We start from the raw sequence: 25,570 nt of genomic DNA on the forward strand, positions 1-25,570 counted from the left end.
TGACTGCTTCTGCATTCAATTTTGTGGTAGGTTGTTTTGGTTGAAATATATGAGGAAAATTCTGGTCTCACACAGACAGGTAGTTGGAAAATATTACTTTAACATACTTTTAACATAATAATGGATATTTTCCTTTGTTAATATGCCAAAACTTAATAAGTGGTAGTTTCTTGGAAGTTGTTGCAAGATTTATACTTCTGGGGAAGATGGTGAAAAAGTATTTTTACTCTTCCCTATTCTTCCTGCTAAGTACAATTAAAAATGCTGGATGTTACAAACATAAAAGAGTCTTGAAAAGTGGAAAACAGGGGTGCCCGGGGGGCTCAGTCGGTTAAGCATCTGACTTCTGCTCAGGTCATTATCTTACGGTTCATGAGATCGAGCCCCGTGTCAGTGCTGACAGCATGGAGCCTGGAGCCTACTTTGGATTCTGTGTCTCCGTCTCTCTTTACTCCTCCCTCACTTATAGTCTCTCTCTCTCTCTCTCTCTCTCAAAAATAAACATTAAAAAAAAGAAAAATGGAGAACAAAGCACATTAATTAGAAATATTGGCATCTAAGAAATGACATGGCTGTGAGTTAGTTCCTTGGGTTTTCTTTTTTGCTTCATATATACTAGACTTGGAGTTGAAAAAGATGTTAATATAGAAGCAAAGATAGGCAAAGGAAAAAAAAGCCTCAACAAAAACCTGCTCTCTTTAGCCAAAGAACCAGGAAAGGGGCAGCCTAGCAAGACAGAAAAGTTTTAGACAGTAACTGCTCTATTCCAGTTAAACACCAAAGGAAAAACAGTGGCCCTACCCCCCACCATCAAAAGCCTATTGGGAAATTGAAACTTAACTCTTGATAAGAGTTAATGAGGCACTCTTCCACCCCTGCCAGGGTCATATCAAAGAAGACTGCATGTGGAGCTGGGACTTTAATCTTAACAGAGTGTTAAAGAGATCCCCCTCCTGTTGTCAGTTGAAACCACATGGGGATCTTGGACTTCTATCCCCAAGTATCAGTAATGACCACACCTCCCCTTCCCCACTTTGATGGTATCAGAGGAAGCCCAGTGGAGGGTCACCTAAAACAGAAAGGGTAAATAAATAAGATCAAGAGTCAATAACATTTTTCATAGAAATAGAATAAACAGTCCTGAAATATGTATGGGACCACAAAAGATACTGAATGGCCAAAGCAATCTTGAAAAAGAAAAAAGCTGGAGACATCATGCTTCCTGATTTAAAACTATATTATAAAGTTATAGTAATCAAAACAGTATGATAATGTGGTGCCTGCATGGCTCAGTTGGTTAAACGTTGGACTTCAGCTCAGGTCATGATCTCATGGTTTATGAATTTGAGCCCCATATAGGGCTCTGAACTGACAGTGTGGAGTCTGCTTGTGATTCTCTCTCTCTCCTTCTCCCTCTTTCTCTGTCCCTCCCCTACTCTCCCTCTTTCTTTCTCTCTCTCTCAAAATAATAAATAAAACAAAACAAAAACAAAAAACAATATGGTGTTTCCATAAAAACAGACACATAGATCAATGGAGCAGAATAGAGAGCCTAGAAATAAATCTACACATACATGGTCAATTAATTTATGACAAAGGAGCCAAGAATGTACAGTGGGGAAAGGACAATCTCTTCAATAAATGATGTTGAGAAAATTGGACAGCCACATGCAAAAGAATGAAACTGGACCATTATCTTATACCATACACAAAACTTAACTAAAAATGGTTTAATTACTTGAGTGTAAAATCTGAAACCATAAAATTCCTCGAAGAAAATAGGTGGTAATCTCCTTAATATTGGTCTTGGCAATGATTCTTTGGATTTAGCATCAAAAGCAAAGGCACCAGAAGCAAAAGTGAGTAAGTAGGAGTATATAAAACTAAAAAGCTTCTGCAAAGCAAAGGAAACTATCAACAAAATGAAAAGGCAGCTTACAGACTGGGAGAATATATTTGCAAATAATATATATGATAAGGTGTTAATATCCAAAATATATAAAGAACTCATACAACTCAAAGGCAAAAAAACAATCCAATTAAAAAATGGGCAGAGGATCTGAAGAGATTTTTCCAAAACAGATACAGATGGCCTACAGTTACATGAAAAGATGCTCAAGATCACTAATCACCAGGGAAATGCAAATCAAAACCACAATGAAATATCACCTCACACCTTTTAGAGTGGCTATCATCAAAAGGACAAGAAATCACAAGTGTTGATGAAGATATGGAGAATAGGGAATTCTTGTACTCTGTTAGTAGGAATGTAAGTTGGTATAGCCACTGTGGAAAACAGGTTCCTTAAAAAATTAAAAATAGGACTACCACATGATCCAACAATCCCACTTCTAGACATTTGTCCAAAGAAAATTAAACCACTAAGTTGAAAAAATACATGCAACCCCCCATGTTTCTTGCAACATTATTTATAATAGCAAAAATATGGAAGCAATGTAAGTGTCCACTGATGGATGAATGTGAAAGAAAATGTGACACACACACACAATGACACACACAGGAGTATTCAACCATGAAAAAGAATGGAATCTTGCCATTTGTGACAACATGGATGGACCTTGAAGGCATTTTGCTAAGTGAAATAAACCATATAGAGAAAGACAAATGATCTTGCTTCTATGTAGAATCTAACCCCCTCCCAAACTCCAAAACACCAAGCTCATAGATACAGAGAACAGATTGGTGGTTGCCAAAGGTGAGGGGTGGGGAGGTGGGTGAAATGGGTGAAGGGAATCAAAAGCTACAAATTACTAGTTTTAAGATAAATAAGTCATGGGGATGTAATGTACAGCATGAAGACTATAGTTAATTATACTGTATTGCATATTTGAAAGCTGCTGAGAGAGATCTTAAAAGTTTCTTTTTATAAGAAAAGAAATTCTGTAACTATATATAGTGATGAATGTTAACCTGACTTATTGTGGTGATAATTTTGCAACATATACAAATATTGAATCATTATATTATACACCTGAAAATAATATAATGTTATATGTCAATTATATCTCAATTATAAAAATAAAGAGAAAGGAAATAGAAGTCTTAGGAAAGAAATTGAAAATATAGGGGAGAAACAGAAAACATTTTAGAATTAAAAACATGATAACTGAAATAAAAAGCTTAGTGGATGGGCTCAAAAGTAGAGTGGCAGAGACAGGAATCAGTGAAGTTGAAGATAGAACAATAGAATTTATCCAGTCTGAACAACAAAGAGAAATAAACTGAAAAAAAATAGACTTGTGGGAACAGGTCCCTTGACCTGTGGGAATATCACCAAAGATCTAACATTTGTGTTGTTGCAGTCCTGCAAGGAGAAGAAAAAGAAGAGATAGAGGTGACTGAAAATGTGTAAGAAGAAATGATGGCTGAAAAACTCTGAATTTGGAAAAATACAAACATATTTAGGAACCTGAGGAAACCCCAAGCAGGAAAAATCTAAAGAAATTTGTACTAAGTCACATAATACTCAAACTTATGAGAAGTAATGACATAGAAAAAAACCCTGAAAGAACCAAGGGAGGGACAGTATGTTACTTATAGGAGAAAAACAATTTGAATGGCAGTGGATTTCTCATCAGAAACTATTGAAGCCAGAAATCAGTCCTGTATCTGGAGAAAATATCCTTTGGGAATAAAAGGGAATCAAGACATTTTCAGACGAAAGGAAACAGAGAATTTGTTGCTGGCAGATTTGCCCTAAAAAAATGACTAAAGGAAGTTCTCTAAATAGGAAAAAAATGATGAAAAGAAGAATCTTGGAGTATCTAGAAGGAACAAAAACATTTAAAGCAAAAATATGAGTAAATGCATTAGTTTCCTTCTCCTTTTGAGTATTCTAAATTATGTTTGTCAGTTGAAACAAAAATTATGTTATTAAATGTATATGGAGGAAATGTTTAAAATAATTATATTATAAATGGGGAAGGGTAAGGAGACATAAAGGGAGGCAAGGTTTCATATTACTCAAACTGGTAAAATGATGACATTTGTAGACTTTGATAAGTTATTTTTACATAATGTAATTCCTAGAACAAAACTAAAAAGCTATAGAAAGAGATACACTCAAAAACACCATAGATAAATAAAAGTGGAATTTAAAACTATATCCAGGCAATAGGAAGGCAGGAAAAAGAAAACAGAAAAACAAAAAATACCAGATAGAGCAAACAAAACAAAAAAATGAAATGGCAGACTATATCCATAAGTTATATGTAAATTGTCTAAATACACCAATTATGTGACAGAGATTGTAGAGTAGATTAAAAGAACATGACTCAGTATATAGTGTCTACGAGTAACTGACTTCAGTTATGATGATATGGGAAGGTTGAAAGTAAAAGGGTAAAAAAAGGTATAGCATGCAAACATAAATCAAAGAAAAGCAGGTTATTAATATTATTATTAATATCATTAATATCAGAAAAAGTAGACTTTCAAGCAAAGGAAGTTATCAGAGACAGAGAGGGGCATTACACTGTGATAAAAGTGCCAACCTACCAGGAAGACATGGCAGTCTTAAGAAGTATGTGCACCAAAGAACAGACCTACAAAATATGTGCAGCAAAAACTGAATGAGAAATGGGATATTCCACATTTACAGTTAGAGAGTTCAACATCCCTCTGTAAGTAATTAATAAAACATTTGGAGAGAAAATCTGCAAGGATGTAGAAGAACTCAAAAACTCCATTAACCAATAGAATCTAGTTGAAATTATATATGATTACACCCAACAAAAACAGAATACACATTTTTTCAAGTTCCCATAGGACATATACCAAGACAGAGCAAATCCATAATGGAATCAACTTAGATATCAATAACAAAGATAACAGAAAAATATCCAAATAGTTAGAAGCTAAACAATAAAGTTATAAGTAATTGTGGCTTAACAAGAAAGTCTCAACAGATAGAAAACCATATAGAAAATCAATTGAACAGAATTACAATGAACATATAACATATCAGAATGTGTGGCACACAGTTAAAGCACTGCTGAAAGGGAAATTTATAGTACTAAATGCTTACCGTAAGCACTAAATGCTTACCGTAGAAAAGACAAAGTATCGGGGCTCCTGGGTGGCTCAGTCGGTTAAGCGTACGACTTCAGCTCAGGTCATGATCTCACAGTCTGTGGGTTCGAGCCCCGCATCGGGCTCTGTGCTGACAGCTCAGAGCCTGGAGCCTGCTTCCGATTCTGTGTCTCCCTCTCTTTCTGCTCCTCCCTGGAGGAGCATGCTCTGTCTCTCTCTGTCGCAAAAATAAATAAAAACATTTTAAAAAATAAAAAAAAGAAAAGACAAAGTATCAATAAATAATTTTAAAACATTTTTGAGTTTTATTTGTTTATTTTGAGAGGGAGATGGAGAGAAAGCATACATGAGCAGGTGAGGAGCAGAGAGAGAGAAGGGGAGAGAGAATCTCAAGCAGGCTCCACATGGTTAGCAGAGAACCTTATGTGGGGCTCGAACCTGGGAACCAAGATCATGACCAAGTCAAAACCAAGAGTCATCTGCTCAAGAGACTGAGCTACTCAGGTGCCCCTCAATAAATAATTTAAGCTTCTACCTCAGAAACCTAAAAAAAGGTTTTACGAAAACCTATTCTGTTTTTGTAAAAAAACAAAATAAAAAGTAAGCAAAGGGAAGGAATAATAAAGGGCAGAAATAGTAAAATTGAAAACAGAAAATATAGAGAAAATCAATGCAACAAAATCTAATTCTTTGAAAAGATCAATAAAATTGATATCTAACAAGACTGACAAGAAAAAAAAGAAAGGACACAAGTTAACCGATATTAGAAATGAAATGCGAGATGTCCCTAAAGATCTTTCAGATGTCAAAAGAATAAGGGAACACTGAGTGACTCTACACATATAAATTTGACAACTTAGATGAAATAGAGCAGTTCCTCAGAAAACAAAGCTGCCACAGCTCACTCATTATGAATGAAGTAGATAATTTGAATAGCCTTATAACTATTAAGGAAATTGAATTATTAAAAATGTGTTTTTGTTTGAGTATAGTTGACATACAATGTTACATTACTTTCAGGTATATAATATAGTGGTTCAGCTTCTTTAACCTTTATGCTATATGCATAGTACATATATATGCATAGCTGCAAGTGCAGCTACCTTCTCTCACCATATAACACTATTCCAATATCATTGACTGTATTCCCTACACTGTATTTTTCATTCCCATGACTTATTCACTCCATAATAAGAAGCTGTATCTCCTAATACACTTCACCCATTTTTGCCCGTTCTCCACCTTCCTTCCCTCTGGCAACAATCAGTTGGTTCTCTATATTTATAGGTCTGATTCTGCTTTTTGTTTATTCATTTCATTTTTTATATTCCACATGTGAGTGAAATCATATGGTATTTGTCTTTCTTGGTCTGACTTATTTCACTTAGAATAATACCCTCTAGGCTCATTCATGTCACAAATGGCACCATCTTATCCTTTTCTATGGCTGTGTAATATTCCAGTGTGTGTGTGTGTGTGTGTGTGTGTGTGTGTGTGTGTGTGTGTTTACATACTACATATTCCTTATCCATTCATCTACTGATAGACACTTAGGTTGCTTCCTAAGTAAATAATGCTGCAACAACCATAGGGGTACCACACATCTTTTCAAATTTGTGTTTCATTTTCTTCAGATGAATACCCAGTAGCGGAATTATTGGATCATATGGAATTTCTATTTTTAATTTTTTGAGGAACCTCCATACAGTTTTCCAGTGGCTGCACCGGTTTACATTTCCACCAACAGTGCAAAAGGGTTCCTTTCTCTCCACATCCTCGTCAACACTTGTTATTTTTTAGTCTTTTTTATTTTAGCCATTCTGACAGGTGTAAGGTGATATCTTGTGATTTTGATTTTCATTTCCACTAATGAGTGGTGATGTTGAGCATCTTTTTATGTATCTGTTGGCCATCTGTATGCCTTCTTTGGAAAAATGCCTACTCAGGTCTTCTGCCCAGTTTTTTGAAGTATTTTTTAAAGTTTATTTATTTTGAGAGAGAGAGAGTGCACAAGTGCGCACAAGTGAGGGAGGGGCAGAGAGAGAAGGAGACAGAGAATCTTAAGTAGGTTCCATGCTGTCAGTGCAGACCCTTATGTGGGGCTTGAATTCATGAACAGTGAGATCATGACCTGAGCCGAGATAATGATTTGGTCGCTTAATGGACTGAGCCACCGAGGTGCCTCTTCACCCCAGTTTTTTTTAATTAGATTTTGTGTGTGTGTGTGTGTTGAATTGTATAAGTTCTTTATATGTTTTGGTATTAGCCCCTTATCAAATGTATAATTTGCAAATATTTTCTCCCATTCAGTAGGTTGCCTTTTCATTTTGTTGATGCTTTCCTGTGCTGAGCAAAAGCTTTTTATTTTGAGGTAGTCCTAATAATTTATTTTTGCTTTAATTTCCCTTGTCTTAGGAGACATATCTAGGAAAATGTTACTGTAGGGCTTACATTTAGATCTTTTTCCATTTTGAGTTTATTTTTGTGTATGGTGTTAGAAAGTGGTCCAGTTTTCCCCAGCATCGTTTGTTGAAGAGACTTTCCTCCATTGTACATTCCTGCTTCCTTTGCCGTAGATTAATTGGCTGTGTATGTGTGGGTTTATTTCTGGGCTCTCTATTCTGTTCTACTGAGTCATGTGTCATACTGTTTTGATTACTCCAGCTTTGTAGTATATTTTGAAATCAGGAATTGTGACACCTTCAGCTTTGTTCTTTTTTCTCAAGATTTCTTTGGCTATTCAGGCTCTTTACTGGTTTCATACAAGTGTTAGTATTATTTCTTCAAGTTCTGTGAAAAATGCTGTTGGTATTTTGGTAGGGATTGCACTGAATTATTGCTTTGGGGAATATGGACATTTTAACGATATTAATTCTTCCAATCCATGACCATGAAATATCTTTTTATTTGTTTGTGTCATCTTCAATATCTTTAATCAGTATTTTATAGTTTTCAGAGTACATATCATTTACCTCCTTGGTTAAGTTTATTCCTAGGTAAGTATTTTATTATTTTTGATATAATCGTAAATGAAATTATTTTCTTAATGTCTCTTTCTGCTACTTTGTTATTAGTGTATAGAAACTCAACCAATTTCTGGGTGTTAATTTTGTATCATGCAACTTTACTGAATCCATTTATTCTAGTAGTTTTTTTTGGTGGAGTCTTTATGGAGGAAATTGAATTCTTAATTTAAAAAAATCTCCTCTCAACCCTCTGGAAAACATTTCAGCAATCTTTTTTTTTTTTTTAACTGAACATGCAACTACCAGTCAGCAATAAAAAGGAATGAACTCTTGATGTATGCAACTATAAGGATGAATCTTCAGAGAATTATGCTAAAAAAAGCATTTTTAAAAGATTACATACCTTATGGTTTCCTTACATAACATTCTTGAAGTAACAAAATTATAAGAATGGAAGACAGATTAGTGGTATCTAGGGTTTAAGCATGGGGGGTGGGATGAGTGTGTCTATAAAAGGACAACATGAGGGATCCTGTGGTAATGAAAATGTTCTGTATTTTGACTGTATTAATGTTAATATTTGTTTGTGATATTGTACTATAGTCTTGCAAGATGTTACCTTTGAGGGAAACTAGTATAGACGGGATCTCTCATTATTTAATATTTCTTAAAACTGCATGTGAATCTATAATTATCTCAAAAATAAAGAAGTTCAATAAAAAATTGTGATTGTTAGACCACAACAAAGCAATTAAACTTAGTTATTAATATTGAATGATAATTTGTGTAGCTGAAAGAGAATGTATTAAATGATAATTCCTACAGCTAAAAATTTTTGTTGCAAAAAAGCAGAAGCCATATCGATGACTTTTTCATACCTTGATACATTAAAATCTATTGGTTTTTTGTACTTGCAATGTATTTTTTTTACCCATTTGTTATTTTGTAACATTGTACCTTGGTTATTTGGAAAATATTGTTCATCAAGTTATGTAGATCTTCAAAAGTTGATACATTTCACTATAATATCAAAATACCGTATTTTTAATATTATCAGAAAAAGGTTTTAGCATTGTGTTAGAAGGTGGAGGAGGGACAGCAAAGTATCGTCCAGACTGAGAAGGCACTTTATGACTGAAAAAGGAAGCAAACCACTCCATACCATTTATAGTTTTATTCAGGGTAACTTACTGACAAGGGGGATTGGGCAGACAAACTACTCAGGTACTATGCAGCTATTCTCTGTCCAATCTGGACCCTAATCTTTAGCTTTTATAGAGTGAGGGGCATTGTGGTGAGGTTAAAAGGTAGTTATCAAAAGTGGTGGCATCTGTGCACCAGTCAGCTTTACTGGTTACCAAAAGCGGAGCCTTCTGTGAACCACTTTAAGGAAGATCAGAATGAGCCTTCCCACATTCCTGTCAGTGTATACATCAACCTCCATGGGGTCTGCCATGTGGCACTGAGGGGGGTCATTGCACAGGCATGGACAAGGTGGAGGGCCAAAGATGGAGTCAGTGTGGTCAGCAGTTTTCTACATTGGGAACCTGACAGGCTCATGGTGAGGGGCACAAATTTTCCAAAATTCTAATTTTGGCTAAATTCTTAAATTGTTTCATTGGCACAGACACTATAAGTGGTTTTATTTGAAATGACAGGATTTCTTCATTTAGTTTCAAGAAAATGCTTGCCACATATCCAAGTGTGAATGACCAGTTTGATGTGTGTCTTGTCAAAGTGAAAATGGTGGCAGGTTCATTTCACAACTCTAACAATAGCACGTGTTTTTCCCCAAATCCACCATTCTGCGGCCACCAAAACACTTTATGTGTAATTCTCATTTAGTCACATTGATGTGTACTTACAAAATAAAGATGTGTTCTTAACAATTTTCCTGCCTTCTGCTGTGCAATTTTTAAGGTGCTGCTGCCTTGATTCATGGTAAGGTGCTGCTGCCTTGATTCATGGTAAGGTGCCATCAGTTTTACTCAATGTTTTTGGGGTTTTTTTTGTTTTGTTTTGTTTTTGTTTTTTTTTTTTTTGCACCATCAGTGCAAATTTCAACACAGAGAAAAAGGCAAGTAGCCTCTTAATATTATCGAGGAAGTAGTTTTCAGGTGTGGAAAGGTATTGACAAGGTCTTGAAAAGACCCTCGAAAAGATCTTGAGCTCTTCAGAGTCTCAGACCACATTTTGAAAAGTCTCGTTCATCCTTATGTTTCACTTCTCTGAAGCTTGACTCATCCCTGGGAACTAATTTGCATGTCTCTCTCCCTTAGTGAACAGAATATTCTGACCTTGGCTCTTCAGTGTGAACAGGAGTTATTGTATGGGGGTTGTAATGTACATAGTAACCACAGGGGCTGTGCAGGTGCTATTACACTAAATCAGCCTGGTTGCTTAATAGTAATTTACTTTGCTGTGCAATCCCTGTCTTCCTGTTGAGTACTAGCAGCCACCAACCCTGTCACTTCTAACTATTTTCCTAGCTCTTAGAAAGTTCTGAGCATTGAAGGGGAAATCAGTTTACCATGATGAGTGTTTCTTTACCAGTTTAATTTGATAAATTCTCTCCTGAAGGTGCACCTGTGCTTTTCCTTAATAGCAAAGTGCTGTTGCTTAGTGATAGATTTTCCTCTCTTCCCTCTTTGAGTGTCATATCTTGCTTACTTCTAGGGGAATAATTTTATTCTGGATGCTTAAGCTGCTGGAAGTCTATCTACTACACAGAAGGAATTACTGTATTGTATGTATCCTATCATTTGAATGCCTGAAATCTTCTTAATTTCTAGTTGATCTTTGGAAGAAGAGTTGTCAGATGATTTTGGAAGATTTTATTCATCTTTTAGCAAGGACTTCCTGGTTGTAGGTCTGTACAGCATAAAGTGACATAATGTGCCCAGCAAAACAGAGGATGAGTGAGATAGAAACTTAATTTTGAATTCCTATGGCGGACAAATTAACCTGGCACCTGCAAAATCTGCTTTTCTCTACTCGGTTGGTATAGGAAATGCAATCAAGTATATGGAGTAGTTGAAGTATATCTGACTGGAAATAAAGTGGTCAAGACTCAGTGTCACCTTATAATTGTGGATCTTTATGTACTGTGTTTGGGTCTTTATATATTATTCTAAAAGGTCTGTGTAACACCCACCCTGTAGGAGATATCACTATTAAGGTTTCATAGTCAATGCTGCGGTGACGCTTGCAAGTTGATGCTCTAACATTATTTGAGGTCATTTTTCTGGTGAAAAATCTTCTTTGGGAAAATGAATAGTCCAATTAAGTATTATTAAAAGTCAATGGAAACATTAAAGAAAACATAATCACCAATAATACCATGCAAACTGCTATTTATTTTTAAAAATCTTACCACATTTTCTTCAAGGTTTTGTCATGAATGTCTGATTAATTTTTATGCCTCCAACTATTTTTTGAGATAAATTTTTTTGTTTGATTTAATATTTAATTATTTATTTATAATAAACTTTATTTTGTAGAATTGTTTCAGAGTACAGAAAAATTGCAAAGACGGTATGGAGGTTTCCCACATATTACACATCCTGTTTCCCCCATTATTAATACGATAATAGTAGGTTAATAGTGGCCCCAAAGAAATATGTCCAAGGCCTAACCCACAATACCTGTGAATGTGACCTTATTTGGAAATAGGATCTTTGCAAATATAATTCAGAATCTTGGGGTGAATTCTGGATTTAGGGTGGCCCTAAATCCAATAGGACAGGGTCGTTATAAGAGGAAAATGCCTTTGACCACACAGACACACAGGAAGGCCATTTGACGGTAGAGGTAGAGATTGGAAGGATGCATCTGCAAGCTAAGAAATGCCCGGGACTGATGGCAACCACCAGAAGTTCGGAAGAGGCAAGGAAGGATTCTTCCCGAGAGCCTTCCAAGGGAGCCTGGAAAATACCCACACCTTGATTTTGGACTTCTAGTCTTCAGAACAGTGAGAGAACACATTTCTGTTACTCTAAACCACCAGTGGTAATTTGTTAGGGCAGCGTCAGCAAACTAATACAGCTTATAGTTCCATGAACTAGTATTTATACATTGTTATTAACTAAGGCCCATATTTTATTCAGACTTCTTTAGTTTTTATGTAATGTTAATTTCTGTTCCAGGATCCCATCCAGGATACCTCAGTGTATTTAGTTGTCATATTTGTTAGTTTGCTCTTGGCTGTGGCAGTTTCTAAGATTTGGGGGGAGTAGTAGTCAGGTATTTTGTAGAATGTCCCCCCATTGGGATTTGCCTGGTGTGATTTTGGAAGGAAGACAACCAAGGGAAAGCACCATTTTGATTACAACATATCAAAGGTGCGTATTATCAACATGTGTTATGACTGTTGATGTTAGTCTTAATCATCTGAGGTAGTGTTTGTCAAGTTTCTTCATTGTATAGTTTCTCTTTTCCCCCATTTTCATACCATACTCTTTGGGAGGAAGTCACTTATGTTCAGCTCACACTTTACAAATGTGGAGTTGTGCTCTATCTCCTGGAGGCCAGAGCATAATAAAAAAATTAATTTGTAGTTGTGCAGAGTTGTCTTTTCTTCTCATTTATTTATTCATTCAATTATTTATATAGTATGAGTCATGGATATTTATGTTGCACTTTGAGTTATACTCCAATACTACTTTATTATTATTATTAATATTAATATTTTGCTAAAACATTTTGAGCATTGGTTATTGAGAGTTCCTTCAGTTGGCTCCTATGTCCCTTCAACACCATCCCCCATTACCGTGGGATTTTTTTATAACACTTAAAAACATTTGTTTTTAGTGTTTGTTTATTTTTGACAGAGAGAGACACACACAGCATGAACGGGAGAGGGGCAGAGAGAGAGGGAGACACAGAATCTGAAGCAGGCCCCAGGCTCTGAGCTGTCAGCACAGAGTCTGACATGGGGCTCAAACTCACAGACTGTGAGATCACGACCTGAGCTGAAGTCGGACGCTCAACCAACTGAGCCACGCAAAAGCCCCAACACTTTTTAAAAAGGCTCATCTTATATATTTCCTGTCCCAGACCACAGAATCAGCCATTTCTTTTTTTTTTTTTTAATGTTTATTTATTTATTTTTGAGAGAGAGAGAGAAAGTGAGAAAGCAAGAAAGCACAAGAGAGGGAGAGGCAGAGATAGAGGGAGAGAGAGAATCCCAAACAGGCTTGGTGCTATCTGTGCAGAGCCCAGTGTAGGCCTCGATCTCACAAACTGCGATATCATGACCTGAGCCAAAATCAAGTGTCAGATGCTTAACCAGCTAAGCCACCCAGGCACCCCAAGAAACAGCCATTTCAACAAGAAGCCCCGATTCCCTTTATTGCAGAACGTAATTAGAAACCAACAGCTAGACATTAGGTGTGCTTGTTGCTACTGGGGCATTATTGCTTCCAGGCCTTCTTAGCTGACACAGTAAGGAAATATGTACTAACTCCTATAAATATGTCTGTATGTAACCTGTGTCTAAATTAAGCTAAACATGGGGTCATACTGATGTCTCCAACTTGAATCTATTACGTGATCATTCTAACCTCCTCCCTTGCTTTTCTTTAAACTCCCAACCAACAGTGACAACCCTGGCTGCTACCGTCTTCCATCCATTCACTTAACTGTTCAACTTCAGTGTAGACGTATTGGAATTATTATCCCATATTCCTGGCGGATACAACTTCATCAACTTAAGTAGTGTTATATACAATTTATTTTGTCTTTATTTTTATAAACTATACTCATTTCCAAAGTTACTAAGGTCAGCTACTTTTTTCCCAAGCCCCTTCAGTGAGGTTGTTTCATACATTTATAATACAGTTAGATTGTTTTTTTGTTATATTCTGCATTCCATCCTGGGATTCCCCTTGATTTCCTAAATTATTTTTTTCTTTTCTTTCTTTTTTTTTCTTTTCTTTTCCCTTTTCCTTTTCCTTTCCTTTCCTTTCCTTTCCTTTCCTTTCCTTTCCTTTCCTTTCCTTTCCTTTCCTTTCCTCTTTTCTTACCTTTTCTTTTTTTTTTGAGAGAGAGAGAGAGAGAGAGAGAGAGAGAATCCTAAGCAGGTTCCACACTTAGCACAAAGACCAAATTGGAGCTCAATCCCACGAACCGTGAGATCATGACCTGAGCTGAAATCAAGGGTCGTTGCTTAATTGACTGAGCCACCCATGCTCCCCACTAAATAATTTTTTTAAAATTTCTGTACACAAAGGTTCACTGTTTGTGCTCTAAAGTTCAGTGGGTTTTGACAAATGCATCATGTTACATAGCCACATTTCCAGTATCATGCAGGATAGTTTCACCTCCCTAAAAATTCACCTATGCCTGATTCAGTTTTATTTTGAAAAAGTTTGAATAAACAAACAAATATAGAAACCAAACTAACATACAACTCGTGACACTTTATCAAGAATTTGTTTTAACTTTTTGTCGTACTTGTTTCATATTTTTTTAAATAAAATAAATTAAAAAAATAATAAGTCATTTTGCACTTCTTTCTAATTTCATTTCTCTTCCTCCTAACCCAACAGCAGTTACTGTTATAATTGCAGTCTTTCTAGTTCATGATTTTATACTTTATTAGATATATATGTGACACTAAATAATAAATACTACAGTTCTGTGTGGTCTAGACACTTTTACGTAAATGACACTTTCTAAAAGATGCTTATTTTGCTGTCAATACTGTGCTCCTAAGATCCATCTGTGGTTTATAACTTTTGGGCTTGAATGGCCTTATAGTGTTAGTTATGTGAATATGCCATATTTTATTAATTTGTTTTTCTATTAATGGACATTTAGATTGGGTTTTCTTTTTTGCTATTTCATATGCTGCATGAACATCCCTGTACATGTCTCTTCATGCACATGTGTAAGAATTTTCTTAGAGTATACAGTGGGAAGTGAAATTGCTGGGTCATGTGGCATGTACATTTTCTATTTTACTAGAAATGGCTGGTTTGTCTCCATTGTGGTTCTACTAGTTTTCCCACATCGTTGACATTTGTTGGAATTGCCAACTCTACATTTCTGCTAATCTGGTGGGTGTGAAAAGTTGCCTTTCCCAGACGTTCAGTGGTTATGGAACCAATCAACTCACTATCTGGGCAACTAGGAACACATTTGACAGAAGTTTGGGTCTGTACACTAGAGATCATTTGCTGGTTTTTACTAACCTTTCATTTTATTTCCAAAGGTGTCTGCTTATCCAGGATGTACGAAGTTGTTTTGGAATCCAACTTCACCCAAATTCTCTGTTCCAGTATCTGTTATGAAGGAAATTCTATATCCAAAATATGAGGTAACACACTGAATGACTTTTCTCTCTTTTTTTGGTTGTTTAATAATTAAATTGTATAATTGATTATGACATTAAATTTTACTGGACAGTTGCTCTGTAAATTGTCAGACAACTGTTGCCATAATTAAGACTAATTGGATGGTCTTATAGTGTTGTACTTATCCATGTCACTCTAGCCAGTCAATAAGATTATTCTGCTTTTTTTTTAATGTTTATTTATTTTTGAGAGAGAGAGTACAGGCTGGGGAGGGACAGAGAGAGAGGGAGACAGAAGACCTGAAGCTGGTTCTGTGCTGACAGCAGACAGTGCAATGCAGGGCTCAAACTCTCAAACCGTGAGATGACCTGAGCGAAGTCAGAGGCTTAACTGACTGAGCCACCCAGGAGTCCCTATTCTGTTTTCTTTTTGAATAAATATTTTATTCGACCAAGTTTCCAAGATATAGAACTACTTGGGTTGTTTAAAAGATCTTCATGTCATTTTCATTTACTTTTTAAAGTGTACATTTAGGGGCTCCTGGGTGGCTCAGTCGGTTAAGCGTCCGACTTTCAGCTCAGGTCACGATCTCGCGGTCTGTGAGTTCGAGCCCCGCGTCGGGCTCTGGGCTGATGGCTCAGAGCCTGGAGCCTGTTTCCGATAATGTGTCTCCCTCTCTTTCTTCCTCTCCCCCATACATACTCTGTCTCTCTCTCTCTGTCTCAAAAATAAATAAACGTTAAAAAAATTTTTTTAAAGTGTACTTTTAGTTAATTTAATGCCACCCAATAGAGTTCTCTTTTCTCTTCTTCCCTTAAAGAGTGTTTGTTTGCTCTCACAGTATGTTATACTGATTATTTTATTTTATTAATTTTTTTTCAATGTTTATTTTTATTTTTGGGACAGAGAGAGACAGAGCATGAACGGGGGGGGGGGGGGCAGAGAGAGACGGAGACACAGAATCGGAAACAGGCTCCAGGCTCTGAGCCATCAGCCCAGAGCCTGACGCGGGGCTCGAACTCACGGACCGCGAGATCGTGACCTGGCTGAAGTCGGACGCTTAACCGACTGTGCCACCCAGGCGCCCCAATATGCTGATTATTTTAAAAATTAGAAAAGTCAAGAGAAGAAAGCCCAATGCAACTATTATTCTTCTCCCTCAAGACAATTACTACCTGTTTTTTGGTCCATTTTCTTTCATTCTCAAAAATCCTTCATCTTCCTTCTTTTCTTCTACTTTTCTCCCCTTTTCTCCTTTCTTTTTATTTTTTTCCTTTTAAAACAATTCTGTGATTAACATTATTGTGCTTAAATTTTTAATAGTATTTAGGATTATTTTATTTGCATGGTATTTGGGGCAGCTTACTAAAACTCAGATCATGATAAAACAAAAAATTGAAGAAATCATAGGGAGAGCATAAGAAGGGTATATTACCCTTCTTGTGTAATAGAGGTAAAATTAAATAAAAAATTCTGTCCACACATGATGTTGCATGAAATAGAATAATCAGTTTACCACTTAGCTTCCCTGCAACCAAGACAGGGATGGAATTGCATTCATATTGGATCTATTCTGAATGTTAATATTGAAACATCTTTACATGTTTTAGATTACTTGGTTAAATATTACGTTGAATTCTGTAAGGCAATACTTTATTTTTAATGTATACTCATGGTGAAATATGTATGAAATGTCTTTTTTTCTTTGTTGCGTTCTCCCATCAGGTTTATTCTTGCTTCATGAAGTTAATTGGGTAGGAATTCATTTTTTAAAAAATATTCTGAAACTGATATAGCATAAAATAATCTAGAAAATTTGGAAGAACTCAGTGGAAACATCTGAACCATTTGGGAAAGTAATTGTTTGACAATTAGAATTTTTCCATTTCTATAATATTATACTGTATATTAACTAACTGGAATTTCAATAAAAACTTAAAAAAAAAAGAAAAGTCCTATGCTTATTATCTCATTGAAACTACACTGAATATAATATGCTTTCAAGTAACACCTTCCTTAATTAAGATGTGTTTACAAACATGTATAAAAGAATATTGGAATAAATGTGTGCTTAAGTCATTGAAAACAAAGAAGTTTTTCTTTTCTAATTTTTGGGTTGTTCACTTTTTTTTATTCATTTTAATTTATTTTTTATTTTAATTCCAGTATAGTTAACACACAGGGTTTTATTAGTTTCAAGTGTAAAATATAGTGATTTAACAATTCTGTACATTACCCAGTGCTCATTATGATAAGTGTACTCTTTAATCCCCATCACCTATTTCACCCATACCCCCACGTACCTCCCCTCTGGTAACCATCAGTTTGTTCTCTATAGCTAACAGTCTGTTTCTTGGTTTCTCTCTCTCTTTTTCCCTTTGTTTGTTTTATTTCTTAAATTGTACATATGAGTGGAAGAACATGGTATTTGTCTTTCTTTGACCGACTTATTTCACTTAGCATTATGCTCTGTAGCTCCATTCTTGTTGTTGCAAGTGGCGAGATTTTGTTCTTTTTTATGGCTGTGTAATATGCCATTGTATATATATACTACCTCTTCTTTATCCATCTGTCAATGGACACTTGGGCTTTTTCTGTAAATTGGCTATTGTAGATAATCCTGCACTAAACATAGAGGTTCATATATTTTTCTGAATTAGTGTTTTCATATTCTTAAGTCCAGTAGTGGAATTACTGGATCATATTGTAATTCTGTTTTCAATTTTTTAAAAGTAATGTCTACACCCACTGGGGGCTCAAAGTCACTATGCCAAGATCAAGCGTTTGCTGCTATACCAACTGAGCCAGCCAGGCATGCCTCTCTTTTTAGTTTTTTGAGAAACCTTCATACTGTTTTCCATAGTGACTGCACCAGTTTGCATACACTCCAATAGTGCACAAGGGTTCCTTGTTCTTGGGTTGTTCAATGATAAGTATTTTTTCTTGAGTCATTTCGTTCTTACAGAAAGCCAACTGTTTGATTGAGATGTATAAATTATATGTGGCGTATGAATATGCTGTCTCTTCAGGGTTAATCTTTATTTCTTTTTTTTAAATGTTTATTTATTTTGAGAGACACAAGGAGAGAGGGAGCAGAGAGGGGGAAGAGACAGAGAATCCCAAGAAGGCTTCACACCCAGCACAGAGCTCATGGCTGTGAGATCATAACCTGAGCCCAAATCAAGTAGGACGCTTAACCGTTTCTTTCTTTCTTTTTTTTTTTTTTAATTTTTTAAATGTTTATTTATTTTTGACAGAGAGAGAGAGAGAGAGAGAGAGAGAGAGAGACAGACAGATAGAGCATGAGCAGGGGAGGGGCAGAGAGAGAGGGAGACACAGAATCTGAAGCAGGCTCCAGGCTCTGAGCTGTCAGCATGGAGCCCAACGTGGGGCTCGAACTCACAGACCGTGAGATCACGACCTGAGCCGAAGTCAGTTGCTCAACCGACTGAGCCACCCAGGCACCCCTATGCTTAACCATTTCTAATGGTTAATCTTTATTTCTAATGTTGCATCACTTTCTTTCCCATTCCTAATCATATTTTTGAGAATTTTTTCTTTCTAAAAATATTTTTTAAATGAGTTTATTTTATCTTTTCTCATTTGTTTTCTTTTTTTTTTTTTAATTTTTTTTAACGTTTATTTATTTTTGAGACAGAGAGAGACAGAGCATGAACGGGGGAGGGTCAGAGAGAGAGGGAGACACAGAATCTGAAACAGGCTCCAGGCTCTGAGCAGTCAGCACAGATCCCGATGCAGGGCTCGAACTCACAGACAGTGAGATCATGACCTGAGCCGAAGTCAGACGCTTAACCGACTGAGCCACCCAGGCGCCCATTCTCATTTGTTTTCAATTACAAATGCTTTAGTCTCTACTTCTCAAATTACTATACTCACACCAGTATCAAATCATACCTTTAATTTTTTTTTTTTTTTTTTTAGCAAGGTTTATAGTACAGGATCCCCTAGCTGTTAGATTTTTCTGGCCTGTAAGTCAGAAAAATAAGTTCAACCTATCACCTTTGACTGAAAACACTTCCAGATTAATTCAATTTTTGCCGCTCTGAATTTTTATATTCAGAACTATATTCTTCATATACTTCTATTTTTGAAAATTTTTTGGTTGTTGGCTTCCTGCTTTCTATAGAAGGTTGACATTTCTATTTGGGCATTTTTCTAATTTCTTGTGTTGATTTATAATTGAATGAATATCTTTATCTTTCTTAAGTAATATAAGTACTTCATGAATTTTCTTCTATGTAAGATTTTGATCTCATTTCATAAATTTTTATAGTGTGTTCATTTATTTTCTAAATAATTTGTATTGCCATTTTCATTATGTTTTTGATACATGATTTATGTGGGAAAGTGTTTTTAGAACTGTTCTGACTTGGCATTATTTTAATTTTATTCTTTATCCTTATTAACATAGTAAAATATATTCTTTAGAATATCAGTGTCTTGGAATTTATTGGTATTTGCTTGGTGGTATCCTACATATCCCAATATTGTCTATTAATTCAATGGTATTCTAAGTTGTGACCATTTTGTGGCAGCACTAAGCAGAGCACAGGCTTTCCAATCCATCTTGGATTTGAATGCCACTCACTTCCTGGATAATCTTTAGTTTCCACAAGTCTCGTTTTTGTTTTTTTTGTTTTTTTTTTTTGTTTTTTTGGTTTTTTTTTTGTATGTAAAATGGGTGTTCTGAGAATTTAATGAGAGGTTGTAGCATATTGCCTAATGAAAAGTCAGTGCTCAGTTAACAATAGATATAGTTGTTACATTGTTATATTAGTCCATTCTTCTGTGGCATATTTCTTTTACTTGATTTAAAAAACACTCTTGAGGATTTTTTATTGCAGTTGTTTTAATCTATTTCTTCATGTGTTACCAGTAGTTTTTATTTACTTTTTGCAATTAGAAGCTGTTTTATCTTTATTATGAATTTAGCAATGTTTTACCTTTCTTATGAATTCTGTCTCATCAATTTTAAATGGTCTACTTTGGCTTTTTTAATGCTGGAATTCTACTGTAATATGGCCATCCCTGTGTTCTTTTCTGTTTGTATTCAGGAGTATTTTCATTTTAATCCTTGCTGTTTTTTTTTTATTTTTTTAAATTTTTGCTTTGTTTCAGACGAACCACGTAAGTAGCATATGGTTAATTTGGTCTTGCTGGTATTATTATTGTTGTTACTCTGTGGTTTCTGTCTTCTAAAAATCTTCTATCTTGTTTTTTTTTTTTTTTGTTAAACCACCATTGTTTCCTTTAGCAATATTATTGTTTTTTGCTGTTCTGAGTAACAAGGCCAATTAAAATTATTTAAGAACTTGCACGATAGTGGGTGAATACTTTCGTGCAGAAAAAAGTCAAATGATACAGCTGTGTATGGCAAAAAGGTCACTCCCCATCTTGAATGCTGTTCTTTCCTGGATCTCTTCTCTCTGAAATTAACAATTATAAACTACATTGTGTGTATCCTTTCAAACACGTTCATTTTCATTTATGTAATGGAAATATATGCAAATTAATGTTTTTCCGTGTGTGGAATCACATAATCTATATTCTTCATCTTGATTATTTTGCTTAAAACATGCTTCTGTTGATTCTCATTTATTGAGTATTTACTATGATCCAGACACTGTGCCAGGCACCTCTCCTGTATTATTTCATTTGACCTTCTATGAACCCAAAGAGAAAGGTACTAATTATGTCTTCATTCGAGAAAATATCCCTCCTTTCCCATCTGTTCCCTTACCCTTTTCCTTACCTCTTTCTGGTGCTGATAGCTACTAACCCCGTTTAGAAGGGCATATTAATTATCCATTGCTGCAGATCAAATTATCCCAAAATGTAGCAGCTTAAAACAACAAACTATTACTATCTCACACAGTTTCTGAGGGTCTGGAATCCACTGTTTCTGGCCTAACTGGAAGGTTCTGGCTCAAGATCTGTCATGTTGTTTGAGTGAGGATCTCAGCTGAGGCTGCATCAAAAAAACAAAAGCAAAAACAAAAACAAAACACAAAAACCAAAACAAAGACAACCCCTTCCCTACAAACCACACTTGCACATATATCTTTGTAAATTTTTCTATTTGGAATTCCCAGTCAAAGTATATGTATAATTTAAATCTTGGAAGATTGATGTGTATATTTGCATTTCCTTAAGTGTAGTCTAAACTTTTAATTTATTTCAGAAGATAATATTTTTGGGGGAAATATGTGATGGATGAGCTAAAACAAGAAAGTTCATAACATAAAGGATACAAAAGATTGCCTTAATGTAAAATATTAGTAAATATTAATTTGCAAAAATAGGCATGGCATCCATGAAAATGTGATGCTTACATCTCCTTCAAGGGAATCCATTGACATAAGCATACATGACCGCCAGCCTCCAGCTGCTGTCCTGTAGATCCATCAGGGCATTTGCACCAAGGCCATTTTTCCTCTGGACTGCTCCTAGCCAGTGGCTGAACACAAGGGGTTTGCTAGTATTGACCCCATTCCTGCTTGATGGAGGGTTGTTTTCACAGGAAGCGTTGGCTCCAGAACTTTCCATCTGCCTGGCTCAGAACTGCTCTGTGATCTGAGGCTCTTGCTACTCATTCCTTCCTCTCTCTTCCTCTTTCACAGGTGTCAGACTGCATCATGGTCTGAAGGCTTCTTACTGCTCCCTCTCTCTGTGTCTTCCACTGGTCGTATCTGCTTCTAACTGAACTAACACAGCTGGGAGGTAATAGGAATACTATGTAATATTACTGAAATATACTGTAATGAGTACAAACACAAACTCTGTGTTTATAAAGGAGGGGCATGTATTTTTCTGTCTTTGTACTTAGAAAATGTGAATAGAAGGAATTGAGAGTAGGCAGAATTGTTGGAACAGAAGTAAGAATTGTAGCAAGATTGGTTTGTAACCAGGACTGGTTACAACTGGTGATGATGGAGTAACCTGTTAGAAAGGTGGTCCAAAAGCAAATCAGTGCTGGTGGTTGTTCACACCAATGACTAGAAGAAAAAGGATCCAGGAGGACTTTCTGACACAAAAAGATGGCCTAGGACACTTTCCATACATCGCAACTGGAATCAGACCTTTGTTCAAAGAATCCTTGTTCCTTTGAATGGGAAATGGTATTTAGATACAAAGGTCTGTGTGCCCTACTTTTTAAAGGTGTATTTAACATGTTTATATATATATTATGATTACTGATATTTTTTTGTTTTATCCTACCATATACTTTGTGTTTTTTATTGACTCTGCCTTTATTTCTTCTTTTATTCCTTTTCCTAAATTTATCTTTTTGTTGTTAATTTTTTTTTAAAAAGTCAGTGGTCTGGATATAATATATTCTGGTTTTATTTTTACTTTTTCTATTTCAAAAAATTGTGTTTTATCATCCCTATCTTGGAAGTAAGTGTACTGTTTCTTATTCTTATGGTGATTTCCCTCGACAGACATCTTTAACTTATCAAGCTCTGATGTTGATCAATACCTTTATACTCTTTATACTCTTCCAGGAAAATTCAGTGACTTTAAAACCTTTCAATTCCATTTACCCCCTTTTGACTTAGTATGTTTTTACTTTGATATATTATTAGATATTTATCTTCTAAAACCCTCAAAACATTGTTATTAATATTTTATAAAATATAATTATCTCTCTCTTCTTTTTTCTTTTTTTCTTTTCTTTCCTTTCTTTCTTTCTTTCTTTCTTTCTTTCTTTCTTCCTTCCTTCCTTCCTTCCTTCCTTCCTTCCTTCCTTCCTTCCTTCCTTTCTTTTTTTTTTCTCTAGTATCTCAGATCTTTCTGTCTGGCATCATTCTACCTTTTGCCTAAAATATATCCTTTAGAATTTGCTTTAAGGCAAGTGGGAGTTCCATAGTTGGTGAAAATCTTGTTTTTTCTTTGTTTCAAATGTCTTTATATTAGCTCATTGTTGAGAGAGATTATACTTGGGTATGATGTATTTTGCAGATATATTCTTTTAGTACACTAATGATGTTCTACTATTTTCTGGCATCCACTATTGCTGTTGAGAAATGGGTCTTAAATGTGAATTTTTTGAGGATGATCAACTCCTTGCTTCCTCCCAAAGTGGCTACTTTTAAGTTTTTCTCTTTTTTTCCCCCCTATTTTCAATATGGTGTGTCTAGGGGCAGATTTCTTTGTATTTATGCTTTGGAATCTCTGGGATTTTTGAATGCATACTTTGATGTCTTTCATCAACTATGGAGAATTTTTAGTTATGACTTCTTCAAATGTTGCCTCTGTCCATTCTTTCTTTCATTTTCTGGGATTTTAATCATACATATTAGCTTCTTTTTTTTTTTTTTTCTCTTGATGCTGGATTCCGGGTAATTTCCCTTCTGGTCTATCTTATAGTTCAAGTTCGTAAATTCTTTCTTCAGTTGTGTCTAAGATACTGTTAAACTTGTTTACTGTATTTTTAAATTTGGTTTTGTGTTTTTCTTTTTAGAATATTTATTTTTTTCCCAAATCTGTTATGTTCTAGTGTTTTATTTCTTTGTGTACCTATCTTTAAATGTTTATTATTGTATTTAAAATGTTATTTTTAGGAAACGTTTGAGACTAACAATGGCATTTCTTTTCTCCAGAGAAACTTCTTATCAGAAGTTAGCCCTCAGAAATAGTTTTAGTCTAAAGTTGAGGCTTGAATTTCTTTGACCACCCTTGTGATGGAACTGAGGCTGAAAGTCTACACAAAGGTTACTTACTACCATTCTTTTTTGAAAAAGAGGTTTAAAATTTTTATTTTATTTTGGGGCGCCTGGGTGGCTCAGTCGGTTAAGCGTCCGACTTTGGCTCAGGTCACGATCTCGCGGCCCGTGAGTTCGAGCCCCGCGTCAGGCTCTGTGCTGACAGCTCAGAGCCTGGAGCCTGTTTCAGATTCTGTGTCTCCCTCTCTCTCTGACCCTCCCCCATTCATGCTCTGTCTCTCTCTGTCTCAAAAATAAATAAACGTTAAAAAAAAATTAAAAAAAAACTTTTATTTTATTTTATTTTATTTTATTTTAGTAGGCTCCATGCCCAATGTGAGGTTTGAACTCAGGACCCTGAGATCAAGAGTCACATTCTCTACTGACTGAGCCCGCCGGGCACCCATGCTACTTTTCACTTTAAATCTGAGCATGTAGCATCTCCTGTAGCCTTGGATACTTGTATATTTTGTATATGTACAATATTATACAGTGTATTACATTTGTGTATAAATAAATAATCTATAAATAAATCAAGTTCCATAACTTAGGTAAGTTCTGGGCTTCAATTTCTATCACCCTTGCCCCAAGAATTCGTCAATCTGTAACTCAGACTTGTAGCTGCTTTGGCAAGTATCATAACAAAAGCATCTTGAATACTGGGCTTACTTTTCCAGGTTCTTGCCTTTTCTTAGATTTTGGCCCAGTATCTGTTCATCATCATGTTAGCTTTTTGATGCTTTGAAGATTGTGTTTTTCATACTACAAGTAGCTTTCTTAGTTTTCCTCAGCAGAATTATCTAGCCTGCCATAATTAGAAGCAGACTCATAATTGACTTTTCAGATAGCAAAACTGTTTCCATTTCTATCTGCATCCCAGCTATTATTGGATGCATACAAGTTTTAGCAATACCTCTGGAGTAGAGCAATAACTCTGGAGTTACATCAGGTATCATATAAGCAATACTTGCTCTCTCAAGACACATTGGTTTGGCTAATATCTTGTCAGGTTCCAATATATGAACCATGTTCTCTTTTTAAAAAGCAACCATTTATTATTAGTAAGTTTTGCTGTTTTGATATCTGTAAAATACAGTATTATGGTTTTTGTCTTTTGTTATTGTTAAAAGAATTTTCTTAAATATATAATAGCTGCTATTCCATCATATTTTGTGTAAGCATATGACAAAATAGTTCCAATAGTTCCTTGTATATCACATAGTTTGTCTTTGAAGAGTAATGGTGACCCCAGGTAGCCTTCTGCTATGTTTAGTAATTCTCTTAGCTTATACTGTGCTATAGCTATGTTATAAAAATACACTAGAAGATAAATAAAAATCAATGCTGGTAATTCCTAAATTACCCATAGCCTTCTCCATATCTGTTCCATTCTCAGTGATAATTTCCTGGTACTTTTAAAAGCTTAATTTCCTATTGAATACATATCGTTTGATTTTGAAATGTTAGTTGTTTGAGACCTAAAAATTTCAGCAAAGTAGCAGTATGATTTAACTCATCATGACTACACCAG

At 35.4% G+C, this 25,570-nt stretch overlaps 1 protein-coding gene across 3 annotated transcripts in view; it reads left to right on the forward strand.

The window, feature by feature from the left end:
- Positions 1–25,570, forward strand: part of TTC6 (tetratricopeptide repeat domain 6) — a 201,778-nt gene that overhangs the window by 96,188 nt on the left and 80,020 nt on the right. For all 3 annotated transcript variants that reach the window (XM_053224391.1, XM_053224390.1, XM_027065617.2), the window contains one exon: positions 15,232–15,336. In XM_053224391.1, the coding sequence (XP_053080366.1) occupies positions 15,232–15,336 (105 nt within the window). The remainder of the gene's footprint in view (positions 1–15,231; positions 15,337–25,570) is intronic.

This window comes from Acinonyx jubatus, chromosome B3 (genome assembly GCF_027475565.1).
Source record: "Acinonyx jubatus isolate Ajub_Pintada_27869175 chromosome B3, VMU_Ajub_asm_v1.0, whole genome shotgun sequence".
Taxonomy (NCBI): Eukaryota; Metazoa; Chordata; class Mammalia; order Carnivora; family Felidae; genus Acinonyx; species Acinonyx jubatus.